Source organism: Podarcis pityusensis, assembly GCF_964106645.2.
Source record: "Podarcis pityusensis genome assembly, chromosome: 17".
In the NCBI taxonomy this organism is placed as follows: Eukaryota; Metazoa; Chordata; class Lepidosauria; order Squamata; family Lacertidae; genus Podarcis; species Podarcis pityusensis.
This window is the reverse complement of record NC_138042.1, coordinates 8,527,502-8,540,631: the sequence shown is the minus strand read 5'-3', so window position 1 is coordinate 8,540,631 and position 13,130 is coordinate 8,527,502. Positions and strand designations below refer to the sequence as shown.

The 13,130-nt window shown below is 42.5% G+C and overlaps 1 protein-coding gene across 5 annotated transcripts in view; it reads right to left on the bottom strand.

The window, feature by feature from the left end:
* VAV1 (vav guanine nucleotide exchange factor 1) overlaps positions 1-13,130 on the bottom strand; it is a 66,204-nt gene that overhangs the window by 15,360 nt on the left and 37,714 nt on the right. For 3 of the 5 annotated variants that reach the window (XR_013981005.1, XM_080988097.1, XM_080988099.1), the window contains exons 10-18: positions 11,901-11,996; positions 11,309-11,377; positions 8,538-8,624; positions 7,610-7,695; positions 5,361-5,493; positions 5,029-5,138; positions 4,532-4,633; positions 1,833-1,936; positions 1,155-1,177 (exon numbers count right to left, since the gene is read on the bottom strand). Coding sequence is in view for 4 of the 5 variants with exons in the window: in XM_080988097.1 (XP_080844223.1) it covers positions 1,155-1,177; positions 1,833-1,936; positions 4,532-4,633; positions 5,029-5,138; positions 5,361-5,493; positions 7,610-7,695; positions 8,538-8,624; positions 11,309-11,377; positions 11,901-11,996 (810 nt within the window). In the remaining variant the exon portion in view is untranslated. The remainder of the gene's footprint in view (positions 1-1,154; positions 1,178-1,832; positions 1,937-4,531; positions 4,634-5,028; positions 5,139-5,360; positions 5,494-7,609; positions 7,696-8,537; positions 8,625-11,308; positions 11,378-11,900; positions 11,997-13,130) is intronic. The other 2 variants (XM_080988098.1, XM_080988100.1) reach the window with 1 other exon arrangement.

The following is a 13,130-nucleotide window of genomic DNA, read 5'->3' as shown; positions in this document are numbered from 1 at the left end:
ACCTGCTGGTTACTGTTGAATCGGAACAAACGTCAAACGGTTTTTCTGTGGTTCTCCTGGGAAAAGTGGCAGAGCGAACGAAAAACAGCTCAGACTCATGCCTTGAAAGTATGGGGAAATCTCTTGGACCCCAAATGCTTTCTAGGCATTGAACTAGTGGAAGTGTGGACAAGCCCTCAGTAAAGGGTCAGTTTTCAGAAAGTAAAAACTCACACAAAGTATACAGACAGAAGGATCTACATGCTGGTGGAAGCAAGCAGAAAGGTTTGGTGCTAAGCAGACTGAGGATTGGGAAGATGAGTGAGAAGAGGATTTACGAAGCAGTGAGTTTGAAGAGATGGGGATGGAGTGGGGGGATAGAAATAGCAGGGGAGGGGAGCAGCAAAAAGACCTGATGTTGAGAAGTAAAGGAGGCAAGGGCTGAAGGAATAAAAGGGGGCCAAGGAGAAAAGGGAGGAGATATTTTGGGGGTCAGGGCTCTGTGGCTATGGGGACAAAAGCGGCAGCATGCAAACAATTTACAAATGAATTGAACAATCCAGTCAAATCGATAACTGCTTGTCTCTAACTGAGCAATGAATGGGAAAGAACACAACACCATCTATATTTTATAATTCATATCCACATTAACCAAAACTGGAAATACCCAGAATTTTGTTCTAAAATTCCAGTTCTTTCAATTTCTATGTATTATTTGCTGTGCATGCCTGCACTTAATCTGGCTCTTTCGGGAGGAAACAAGTGTGGTGTCTTTCAGCCACCAAGTAAAGACAGCTGCCATTGGCTTCTGCTTAAAAAAGCAACCTTTGGGCAGAACCACACAATACTTCTCTGCAAAAACAGGTTCCTGGGGCCCCATGTTTGTCTTATGAGCACAAGGGCAAGGGAGGACTGGCAGGAAGAAGGGACTGTTTAGCTTCCTCCCTCCTGCCAATTCTTCTCTGCAAAAGCCCTTCCCACTCCTCCAAAACTTGGTCCCAAGGCTAAAAATAGGACTCTTTTGGGGAGGGGAGGTCTGAGCAGAAAGGCAGAGGGTGAGAGCTGTTAGGGTAAGGGTTAAACCCCGCTTCCTGCTAGGCTCTCTTGCAGATGTCCTTCCACCCCACCCCACCTATTATTGTTATTAACTCCAACTTTTATTCTTTTTCTTTTACCTTTTTCATGGTAGATCCAGACTCTGCATTAAACAGAAAATAAGGAAAGATTACAATAGGCATGGAGAGAAGAGCTTAAAATGAATATACATAATAGTATATCACCACCTACTATAGGAAGGGACACGGGTGGCGCTGTGGGTTAAACCACACAGCCTAGGACTTGCCAATCAGAAAGTTGGCGGTTCGAATCCCCGCGATGGGATGAGCTCCCGTTGCTCAGTCCCTGCTCCTGCCGAACCAGCAGTTCGAAAGCACGTCAAAGTAAGAGATAAATAGGTACCACTCCGGCGGGAAGGTAAACGGCGTTTCCGTGTGCTGCTCTGGTTCACCAGAAGCGGCTTAGTCATGCTGGCCACATGACCCCGGAAGCTGTACGCCAGCTCCCTCGGCCAGTAAAGCGAGATGAGCGCCGCAACCCCAGAGTCGGCCACGACTGGACCTAATGGTCAGGGGTCCCTTTACCTTTACCTTACCTACTATAGGAATGGAGCTCTGATTCACACACACCCTTTTTAAAGTAAGGTAAAACTGTGTATCACCAGCTTATTGTTTCCCATTTCATTATCGATAATCATTCTTTGCATACCCCCTAGCTAGCAGGACCAGTGGTCAGGGATGATGAGAAAGGCTGCTCTAGAGACTCGTCCACCAATTTAGAGGAGTCTGAAACCTTACCTTTACCTGAGCTGGACTTTCCACACGGTGACACCCGCCCCAGACATTCCTTGTGAGCAGGTGCCCGGCATCTGCTGCAGCGATAGCCCTGATAGAAGGTTCCTCTGTGTGAAGATGGGAAAGAGGAGAGAGGGGGCTTATGTATAATAAAGTCTTGCTTAGTTGCCTTACATAAGTGCTGGGTAGAAGATAGGTGTGGATCTATTGGTAGATCAGATCTCTGGGTAATTTGCAGTAGATCAGGTTTTCTGACTCTCAATTGTTCAACAAGTGCATCGTTTTGTAACAAATTTTAGTGTAGCAAGGTAGGCACTGTAGCCTGGGTAGGACTTTAAACAACTTTAAAAGGCAACCCACCTTGGTATCCCAGAAAGACTCTGCAAATCTTAACTCGCAAGAGGCTCATGGAAAAAAAATGTTTGTTTCTATTGTCCTTTTTTTACCGGAAGAAAAGTATGCCTAATTCAGTTGATGTGGTTAAAAAGGATTTCTTGTACAGTTTTCCTTTTGGCTTCACGAAGCCTATTTTTTTGGAGCCAGTGTGGTGTAGTGGTTAAGAGCGGTAATCTCCTAAACCGGGTTCGCATCTCCGCTCCTCCACATGCAGCTGCTGGGTGACCTTGGGCTAGCCACACTTCTTTGAAGTCTCTCAGCCCCACTCACCTCACAGAGTGTTTGTTGTGGGGGAGGAAGGGAAAGGAGAATGTTAGCCCCTTTGAGACTCCTTCCGGTTGTGACAAAGCAGGATATCAAATCCAAACTCCTCTTCTTCTTCTCTTCTTCTACAAAATGACAGCCCCACCCTAAATTATACTGCTGAAATCAGTAGTGTCAGCTTGAATAAAATAGGTGGGGCAGGTAAGCCCTGCCTCGCATAATCAATTCCATGCACACCTTTTGAATAGCAATGCCCACTGATTTTGGGAGGGGCTGGACCCCCCCCCCCCAATATTTTATTGGGGGGCCGAAGGGAACTCGGCCCCTAGGATCTGGCTCCTGTGACTACAATGAAGGACGCTTGAGGCGATAAGTATGAGTGGATTTTTCTGCTTGAGAGAACTTTAAGCTGTGTTCAGTTCTAGCACTCCAAGAATATTTCTGGGTCCAAAGTGCCAGTCTCTGATTGGTGGATCTTGGGGCTCTAGAAAAACCAAAGCAGATCTTGCAAGCCTGAGGTCTTACAGGGTTTCCTGCCACTATGCACTAAAGCTCAGGTGTTGTGGTTCCAAATAATGCCTGATGTGATCCAAATCTCCATGTTCCACAGTGAGAAAACTTCTACATGGGCTACCCTGATATTAATAACTCCATTAGCATTTAAAATAGATATACCGGTAGATAAAAATTTTGAATGTTGATATATGTACTGTATTGTATTGTAATGTCGTGTATTGTAATGTCATGTCATGTATTGTTAGGTATGGTAGATTGTACTGAATGGTGAATTGTTGTGTAAGTTATTGTTGATTGTTAAATAAAGTGTTTTTGTTTTTTTTTAAAAAAGAAGCATTTAATTCCACTGCTAAAGGTGGGATCACATAAAACTGGCAGCTATATTATTAAGATAGTTGTCCCTTCTACCAGAAAGGAATGCCAGATGAAGCTGTTGGACTATGCTGAAATGGCAAAACTGACTGGAAGACTCAGGAACCAAGCAGACCTAAACTTCAATGAAGAATGGGGAAATTTTATAATTTATCTAGGAGATCACTGTAAAGAGATGAACACACTAGCAGGATTTTAATAACATTTGTAACATAACAAATATTATGGACAGGATGGAAAGATACAAAATATGGATTGTGGAAAAATATGCAGTTAAGAGGGTGTACGATAGGACTCATGGAGGGGAAGGTGGGAAGTCCAGAGATTTGGAGAAATCTCTAAATATGGATATGCAATTTGAATTGTTATTTGAAAAACCAAATAAAAATTACTATGCAACAAAAGAGATACTGCATTGGCCCGAATATAAGCTGCACCTTTAAAAGTAATGGGGAGGAAAAGGAAAAAAAGACAATACCCAAGGAGGAGTGGGGGCTGAGGGGGGCCAAGGAGGCAGTGTCTTCACTCCAGCGGCGGCGGCAGTGATGGTAGGCAGCAGTGCTTCTAGAGAAGCCTTTCTCAACCTGTGGGTCTCCAGATGTTGTTGAACTACAATTCCCATCACCCCTAGCTAGCAAGGCCAGAGCTCAGGGATGATGGGAGTTGTAGTCCAACAACATCTGGGGACGCACAGGTTGAGAACCGCTGTTCTAGAGGGTCAGCACCACATGGCCCCCCAACAGGATGGGCAGAGAGAGGTGGCTGCTGGTGGGACGTATGCGCCCCTCAGCAGGCTAAAGCCAGGCAGCACCTCGGACTAGCGCCAGTCCCAGCACACCAACTGCATCTCCTGTTCCTCCTCCTTGCAGACCTGCTTACTCTCTCATCCACGCTCCTCCCTCCCTTCCTCCTCCTCGCCGCCTTCTGGCTCCCTCTCAGGGACCCCCTCATCGCGCCGTCATCTTGGAAGCCGGCCCAGCCAAAACCAGCCAACATCTGGGGACAAGTACGCTCCAAGCCAATTTTTGTAAGGTCGCGAATATAAGCCGCACTTTTCACTGTCAGAATTTGGGGGGAAAGTGTGGCTTATATTTGGGCCAATACGGTGGTTGTCCCTCCTGTATGGCTTGGGTAGAGTGGGATGGGATATGTACCTCAGCAGCATCTGGCAGGCTTTGCAGGAGGTGGTGTCCTCAAAGGAGTACATCTGGAACTCGTGTCTATTCGCTGTAGCATTTTCAGGGTAGATATTGGAGCTGCACCAGAAATTGAGAAAGAGGGAGTCAGCAGCTTACAACAATGGTGGCTACATCAAATTCATGGGCTCATGGACTGTTGGTTTGGAGCCAACACAAAATAAAGACATCATTGTGTCAAGAACAGGTTGCAGAAAACACCCACAACAAAACACCAGCCTGGATGGGCCCTGGATGTCCATCCCAGCCCATTAGAAAGATTCAGATTCTTACATCAAATCTGCCAATTTTGCACATTTTTTCTGATAATATTATGGTCAATATTATGCTGCAGAATCATGGTACTGTCATGGAAATGTTCCAGTGACTAGAATGGATCTGCAGCCGGACTGCAACAGTCTTGGGATTGTAAAGGATAGCATACAACAGGGGCAGGAGTAGAAGAGTAGACCTACAGGGCCATTTCAAATTGTTCCATCCATTTCTTCTTCAACTCCCGCGTCTTAAAGTACAGTTCGAAGCCCGAGGAACCATTAAGCTCGATTAGGACAAACATGTGAGTCCACTGGCAAGAAGAAAGAAAAGGGGAATAACAGATTAGCATAAAATCTTGGCTGGGCTATATTTATTGACATGGACTCCTTTGTTCCCTCTTAGTCCCATTTGGGAAGAATGGGAAGAACAGAGTTCTGTTCTGGGGTGGAGGTGCCTGCTGAATTAAGGCCGCAACTCCCATTCCCTTCTCAGCCCCCCCAGCCCAGCCCCCAAATGCATACCCAAACATTACCTTCTTGTTGTCTTTCTCTACAGAAGAGTCATCTCGGATCTGGTAGCTGGACAGATCGACAAATTTCTTCATATCGTATGAATCTCCTTTCCGCTTGCAGATTAGCAGGGCTTTGTCCAGGAGGAAAGCATACCTGCAAGACAGTTTTAACTTGAGACATTCCAACAAGGGTGAGATAAAGGTATCATCCCCACTTCTGTTTGTCCCATGTCTAGAAAGGTAAGCTTTTATCTCCTTACAGGTCCATCACATGTGATAAAAATTCCCTTCCTTTTCTTTACATTTCCAACACTCTTTATTTCTTGTCCTATACATTTTAGCAAGTTTGGTTGGTGTTGAATACCACCTATACATCATTTACTGGGAAATGATATATAACGAGTTGAAGAAAATGTATAAAAATACTTTTCTTAAAAAACTGGAAGCCTTTTTACTAGGAATAGTGGGGGATGAAATACCAAAGGGAGATAAAAAATTATTTATGTATGCAACAACTGCAGCAGGAATTGTTTTAGCCCAAAAATGGAAACAAAAAGAAATACCAACAAAAGAAGAGTGGCAGATTAAGATGATGGACTTTGCAGAATTAGCGAAACTGATGGGGAAAATCCGAAACCAGCACGATCAAGCTTTCCAAAAAAACTGGAGTAAATTTATACAATATTTGAAGGACTATTGTAAGCAATTAACAACACTAGCAGGATTGTAAGAGGACTTATAATGATAATTGGTTTTACCTTTTTACATTTATTTTAAAATTGTGACCTTCAGAATGAGTGAAGTGTAAACTGGAAAATGTATAAATGCTATGATATAAAGATTAACTTTGAAAACCAACAAGTGGGAGGGAGGGGAGTTGATAAGCTCTTGAGAGCAAAAGAAGTTAAATGTACAATAACAATGTGTTTAAATATTATAAAATGTAAACTTAATAAAAATATTTTTTTGAAAATAGAAAGCACATGTCGAATAGGTTTCCCACTCGTTCCATGCTTTCTAGGCAAGGGGGCCGAGTGGTTTTATGTTTGCCCTGCCACTTTCCCCAGGAAAATACCCACTGTTTACCGCTGAGGTCAGAACAAACCTCAATCTGCAAAAACCCCCAATTTCCTTTTGTTCTGTAAACAGTGAATTTTCCCTGGAGGAAAGCGGTGCAACAAGAGGAAGTGTGGAAGAGCCCATAAAAAGCATGCATTTTATAATCTTATTATGCAGTCTCCTGCACTGAATGCAGTTAACAAACAACCTTGCTTTGTTTAGGCTTCCCTTGGTAATATTTTTGGGTGCTATCCAAAGCTGCAGTTTTCTCTACGATGGAAACCTCTGGCTCTACTGTGCACTGAATGTCGTCTCTGCTTGAGCACTTAAGACTAGGATGCCACCGATAAATCTGCCATTGAAAACCACAAATGAGATGAACTATTATAATTATGGGTGAATGCAGACATGCATCTCGGTGCATGCTGAAGCTGGACATAGCTCACACGAGGAAACAGCAGCAGACAGTGAATGTGAAAGTAGTTGGAAAAACCAAACCATGTACAATGAGGGAGTTTGTGGGCCAAGAAAACGTTGGGTTGCTTCAACAAAGGGCTTATCCACACTTATTTTTCCTCCACACTTACCAGGCAGTCTGTGCTTTAAAGTCCTGTGTCTGAGCAATATTTCGTTTGTTCCAGAGCTTTCCTCGCGAAAACCTGCCATTTAAGACTGAATTGGAGCAAACAGCAATCCACAGAAAAATCCAAATTGCTGTTTGTTGCGCTTCAGAGCAGGTTTGTTGTGTTTAAAGGGCAGGTTTTCATGGGGAAAGCTGTGGGGTGAAAAAAAGATCTTGAAGTTTGCTAGGGGTCTTATCCAACCACTTAATATTGTCTTTTCTTCAGTGCTGACATCCTATTTAAAACCTGTGCTGTGTTATGAAAATCCTGGGCCCCACACTAGGCAAACCAAGAAGTGTCTAACTGATAAATTCCTAGGGAAATATTAGCAGACTACACCAGAGCCATATCATGAAAAAAAGCACCAACCCAAGGCCAGGACCTTGCTGGCTTGTTTGATAATCTGGCCCTGTTCAGAACAGCCTCTGTTTCCACTGCTGGAAAATAAAAGACCAAACCAAGTACAGGGCCAAGTACAGATACTCATTAAACTTTTCCATGGACCACCTGAATGAAGCTCATAGACAACCAGTGTCCAACAGACCAGAGTTTGAGGACCTCTTCTCTAAAGGATGTGCATGCCATCACCTGTCTATTTTTGAGCGCTTCTCCCCGCTGATGATCTTGAGCTCCCCGTCAATCTTCGGCCTCCCAAAGTGAGCCAGGGATTGTGTCTAGGGAGAAGGAGAATGTATTCCTTTACAGGAGATCAACTGGCTGCATTCAGAAGATACTTATTTAGGACTGGACCAAACTGTTATCTCCCCCACCCTTGCCAGGCAACTTCGACAGGTGGATGGAGCCATCAAGTGACCTATTTTCGCCTGCATTGTTTGAAACTAAACCATGTGGGCAAAGTCACAACCTGCATAGCATGTGTCTTGCCAAGCCCAGAGCATAGCACTCCACAAGAGCCAACCATCAGTTCATCAGCTGATTCTTGAAGCTTGGAAAATCCCATGCAAGCACTTTGCAAGACCTGATGATCCTCCAAAGGCAGATGCTGGATATGGATATGGAAGGCAGTTCCTTTAAGAATTATATGCCTTCATATTAAGGAAAGCTTTTACAATCTTTTGTTCAAACAGTAGTTCACTCCAAAACTATATATGTCCCTGATAAGATTACAAATTTTGGAGATGGTAGGAGCATAGGAGAAGACATATTACACATATTATTTTTTTGGAGGGGGGCGAGAGAGTTCTGGCAGCAAACAGGGAGAACGGGGCATTAGCAGGAATAATTTTTTATTTGTTTACTTAAAGCTGTTAGAATGGCAGCTTTGCAAAAGTGGGAACAAAAGGAATTCCAATAATCAAGATAAGAATGGGATATGATTGTTGATAGTATTATTTCTCTTTCTTTTCTCCTTTTTATTGTATCTAATTTATTTGTAACTGAAAATCAACAAAGTACAAATTTATATTTTTCAATGGATATGAAGATACATGCTGGAGTCGAAAGACCTTATCAAAAACAAGAGAAGGTAGGCAAAATCTCTTGCCGCAACACTCACCAAGTTCTCAATGGAGAGCTGGAAATTAGTGATTTGTTTCAGTGTTTCATTGTCCCTCTTGACTTCATTCACACATTGAGCCAGATCCTAATGCAGGAAATAATGAATGAGATCCGATATTCGAAAAGAAATGATCGGTTGGAGTACTTGCCAAAGATCAAAGAGGTAAGTGAGAGTTAAACAACAACAACAACAATGCAACAAACCCCTTTAGGCAATGTTCTGAGGAGTCATACCTTTCATCATAGTTTTATTCTTGTAAGTACTCACAACCCTGTAAGGTGTGTTCATACAAATGGTTTGGTGCAGGGCAGGAGATAAACTGGAATCTATCGGTAGGTCTCTGGAAGATTTTAGTCAATTGTCAAGAATTTCTGACTTCCGCTTGTTTCACAATACCAAATGGCACACACCTTTTGGAAATGTGACAACTGAATTTAAGAAAGCTTGCAGAAACTATAAATAAAACCCTGTGTGGGAAGATTGTAAGCTCTTCTCAGTTTCCCATGTTTTTTCATACTAAGGTCTTATCCAGAATTCCTCTTGTCCCACTGCTTCCCCTTGGAGAAAATCATTCTTTAGCATTCAATCAGAGCAAACAGCAATTTGAGTTTTCCCTGCATTGCCATTTGTTTCAATTGATCACTAAAGAACAGGTTTTCCTTTGGAAAGGAGTGGTAGGGGAAAACAGTTCAGATCTGTACTGAGAAAGTGTGGGTCAAGTGAAAAACTGATGAGCCCTGTTCTTTCTAGGCATGGCAGAAGCAGAAGTGTGGATGAACCCTAAATGTATGTCTGTAGTTGGTGGCTCTTGGGATTCTGGTAAAACACAAGGTAGATCCCAGACTTACAATCCTGAAGTCTGTCCTCCACTAATTTTAGTATTTTAAAGACATCAGGAACCCCTGTCAAGGTTTTCCAGTTGGTTGGAACTCGCAGACAAGTCTACATTGGGCCTGAAAACCTATGCACATTTACCTGGGAGTAAGTCCCATTGTATTCCATGGGTCTAACATGCAAGTAAGCAAGCTTCAGGAGATTAAAATATACAGTAAATGAGAACATACACAGAAAGAAGCAAGATGTCTGTTGTGGTGACGCCACCTTGCAGCAGGTAGGCCACACCTGCAGGTTGCTGCCATCACCACCCTAAAGTTCCCTCACCCGTCCTACTCCCTCATTCCAGCGCCACTGCAATTCTTCCCCCTCATGTGCATCAATGACTGGAAGAGCTCCAAGAAATAAAAGTATACTGGGGTAATTTATATTGCATTGTAATTTATAGAGGTACTCTGTATACAGGTTTAATGGTAAGGCTATTGGGTTAGGGCCTGGCAGACCCGGATTCAAAACTTTACTCAGCCATGAAGCTAACTGTATGACACTGGGGTAATTGCTATAATCCCCCCCCCCATTTTTTATTGAGTTTTGTGCAAATACAAACAAGACTAGACATAACAAACAAGACTAGACATAACAAACAAATCTACAGAAAACAAAGAAACAAAGCAAAGGAAAAAAAACAAGAGGAAAAAACAAACAAAAAACCAAAAATAAAATCATGAACAAAAATGAAATGAAATTAACTATACAATACTATCCCAAAGCATCAATTCTCAAAGTACTTTCCCTTTTGGAATAGATCTCTTTTGTTATTCTATTTATTTTTTACTTCCATCTACTTCACCATGATTCATTCTATCTATCTGATACGGTTTCTTCCTGTATTTCAATTCATGTCCTCATCTTGGTATAAGGAAACATTTTTTCTATTTATGGATTTATTCTAGCTACAACCAAATTTTGCTTGTTGAACCTTGTCTCATTAGGTAAGTGTTAAAGCATTCCCACTCCTTTTGGACTGCATCGATTGGTTTATTCCTTAATGATTCAGTCATTTTTGCAAGTTCCAAGTACTCGTTTAACTTTAATTCCCATTCTTCTCTAGTAGGGATCTGTTCACTTTTCCAGCACTTGGCTACCAGTACCCTAGCTGCATATAGAAATAATCTTGTTCTTTCTTTTGGGATATCGTTGGTTAAAATCCCAAGAAGGTTTCTTTGGGAAATGTGAATTTTAATAGTTTTTTCATTTCTTTGTAGATCGTGCCCCAGAACTGTTAATTCCTGGGCACGACCACCACATATGAAAGATGGTTCCTACTTGTGATTTACATCTCCAATATTTTTTATTGTGGCTTTTGTTGATTTTAGTCTGCCTGCAGTCTTCTGTCCATTTACATGAGAGTAAGTTGCACTGAGAACCTCCCTTAATTGAACTGGGAAACAAGCCGCAGAGTGGTTGACTTAGTACTACAACAACATTACACGGGAGGAGTTTGGGAAGCCAGGCACCCCACATGTGACCCCCTAGGTGCCCCACCAGGTCTAGGTTCCACCATCTTCTGTTGCTTGCTATAAACCAGAATAAGAGATGGAATAAGAGACCTGCACTAGTACATGCTTTGTATGCAGATAAAATAAAATAAAAATACTCAGCTTTAATGCTCAACATTTCAAATTCTATCTCAAGCATCAGGGCTGAGAAAGATTCTCTCCTAGAATTCAGATTATGGCCATGGGAGTCCCTGAAGTCCCACCCAGCTGATTTGCCAGAACCACTCCCCCACCCAACTGACAGATACACAAGCAAATATCCTCAGGTGGCCTAGATGGGTGTACAGCCTCCCTTTGTCACGGGACCCCAGAAATTCTAAGGCTGCAAACACGATACATTCCCTAGAATCTGCCTAGCCCTAGAATATGTCTCACCCGCATAGCATCTAGCGCAAGCCGCAGATTCTCCTTTTCTGTTGGGTCCACTGTGTATTTGGTCAGCTCCTGGCGGGAGGGAGGAGGCAGAGAAAAATGAGCAAACTTCTGCATTTGGGAGATAAAATAGCCAAAGTAATCTTCACTACATGCTAACATTTGTATGTCAGCATCACTACTGAGAGCTGAAACCAATACTTTTTGCCAGTAAAGAGTTGCTGAGTCCAGTGCAGAATTTCGAATTACATCACCACAAAGAGGAAGCTCACGTTCCAGGACGCTCACTTTTCCTACGGTAGGAGCTTATAAATAGGAGTCCCAGAGATGGGGATGTCTTGCCTAAACAAACAAACAATAGGGTTCTTGGCTCCCAGCTTGCCTTATTTCACTCACTATGCTTTAACCACCTTCCTGATCTAGAGGCAGAAAGAACCCAAGAATTGGCTCACTCTAACTGGAATTTATCCAGCATGAACTTGGTCAAAATGAATGGAGGCTGCACAGAAGACAATAGTGCCATATATTTTCAGAGCAATACTCCCCTTCCTTTTTCTTCTCCCTGGCGTTACATAATCTGATCAATGTTTGTTACCTGCAGAAGCAGATGATATTTCAGTACCCGTTGCATGGGTACCATGAGGAGGTCTCGCAGGCTAAACCGGCCATTATTGGCTCGTTGCGAACATTCCTAAAAGGCAGAAAATTGGAGCAAAGTTCTAGAAAAACAGCACTGTCCGTAACGCTTGCTTTGTTTACATATATACAAGCAGACTATTGGAAATAAGGAGATTCCTAAAAACTGGGATCGATTCATCCTACACCGAATGCCCAGAGGGTGAGTTATGTGCCTCTGAAAGTGGGATCCCAGGTTCAGCTACGGTAAATCTAGCTCTCTCTTTTTCATATATATATATATATATATATATATATATATATATTGTTTTACAATTTAGAAAATTCATTTAGACAACCTTAAAATATCAATGACTTCCCTTCTTCTCTTTCCATGCTTCATTTTGCATAGCATAAATCCCTGCATATTTTATATAAACTAAACCATTCAGTAATCCAATGTTACTTCCATCAAAACTTATTGACACTGTTGAATTTATCATAATGCTGCCAATGTTTTCAAGTGCACACAATTACCCCCCATATATTCAATAAACATTTTCCAATCTTCTTCAAACAAATTTTCTTCTTGTTCTCTTATTCTATAAGTTAGATCAGCAAGCTGCACATATTCCAACAGTTTAAGCTGCCATTCTTCTTTGGTTGGGACCTCACTCATTTTCCATTTTGGGGTTAACAAAAAACAGGCCGCCGTACATAAATAACCTTTTTTGACACCTGGGAATTTCCATCTCTCTCTTTCACATTCAAACTGCTGAATGTGACTTAGGGCTCATCCACACTTATGCTTGTCTCTATTAAGCAGGCGTCTGAGAGGTTTTCGGCTTGTTCCATTGCTTTCCCCAGGAAAACCCACTTTTTAGCACTTAATTGGAACACATGTCCATCTGCAGGAAACCCCGGGGGAAAGAAACAGGACAAACTGAAGTGTAGACAAACCCTAAGCAATTTCCTTGCCCCTTTCCACTCAAAAGTGTTACCTGAAGGGTTTACTTCACTGTCAATGTCCATTTAAATTTTTGCTGTTCTTAAATCCTGGCCGACCTGCTACTAGAGTGGACGGAGGATTCTGAGAAAGATGGGAATGGAGCGGAAATGGCTTTTCTGTCCCGGAGTGGAAAACCATGCAGTTGGTATTCACTGTTGTTGCTTCAGTCCACGAACTGTCAAAGCAGATCACTTCCCCCCT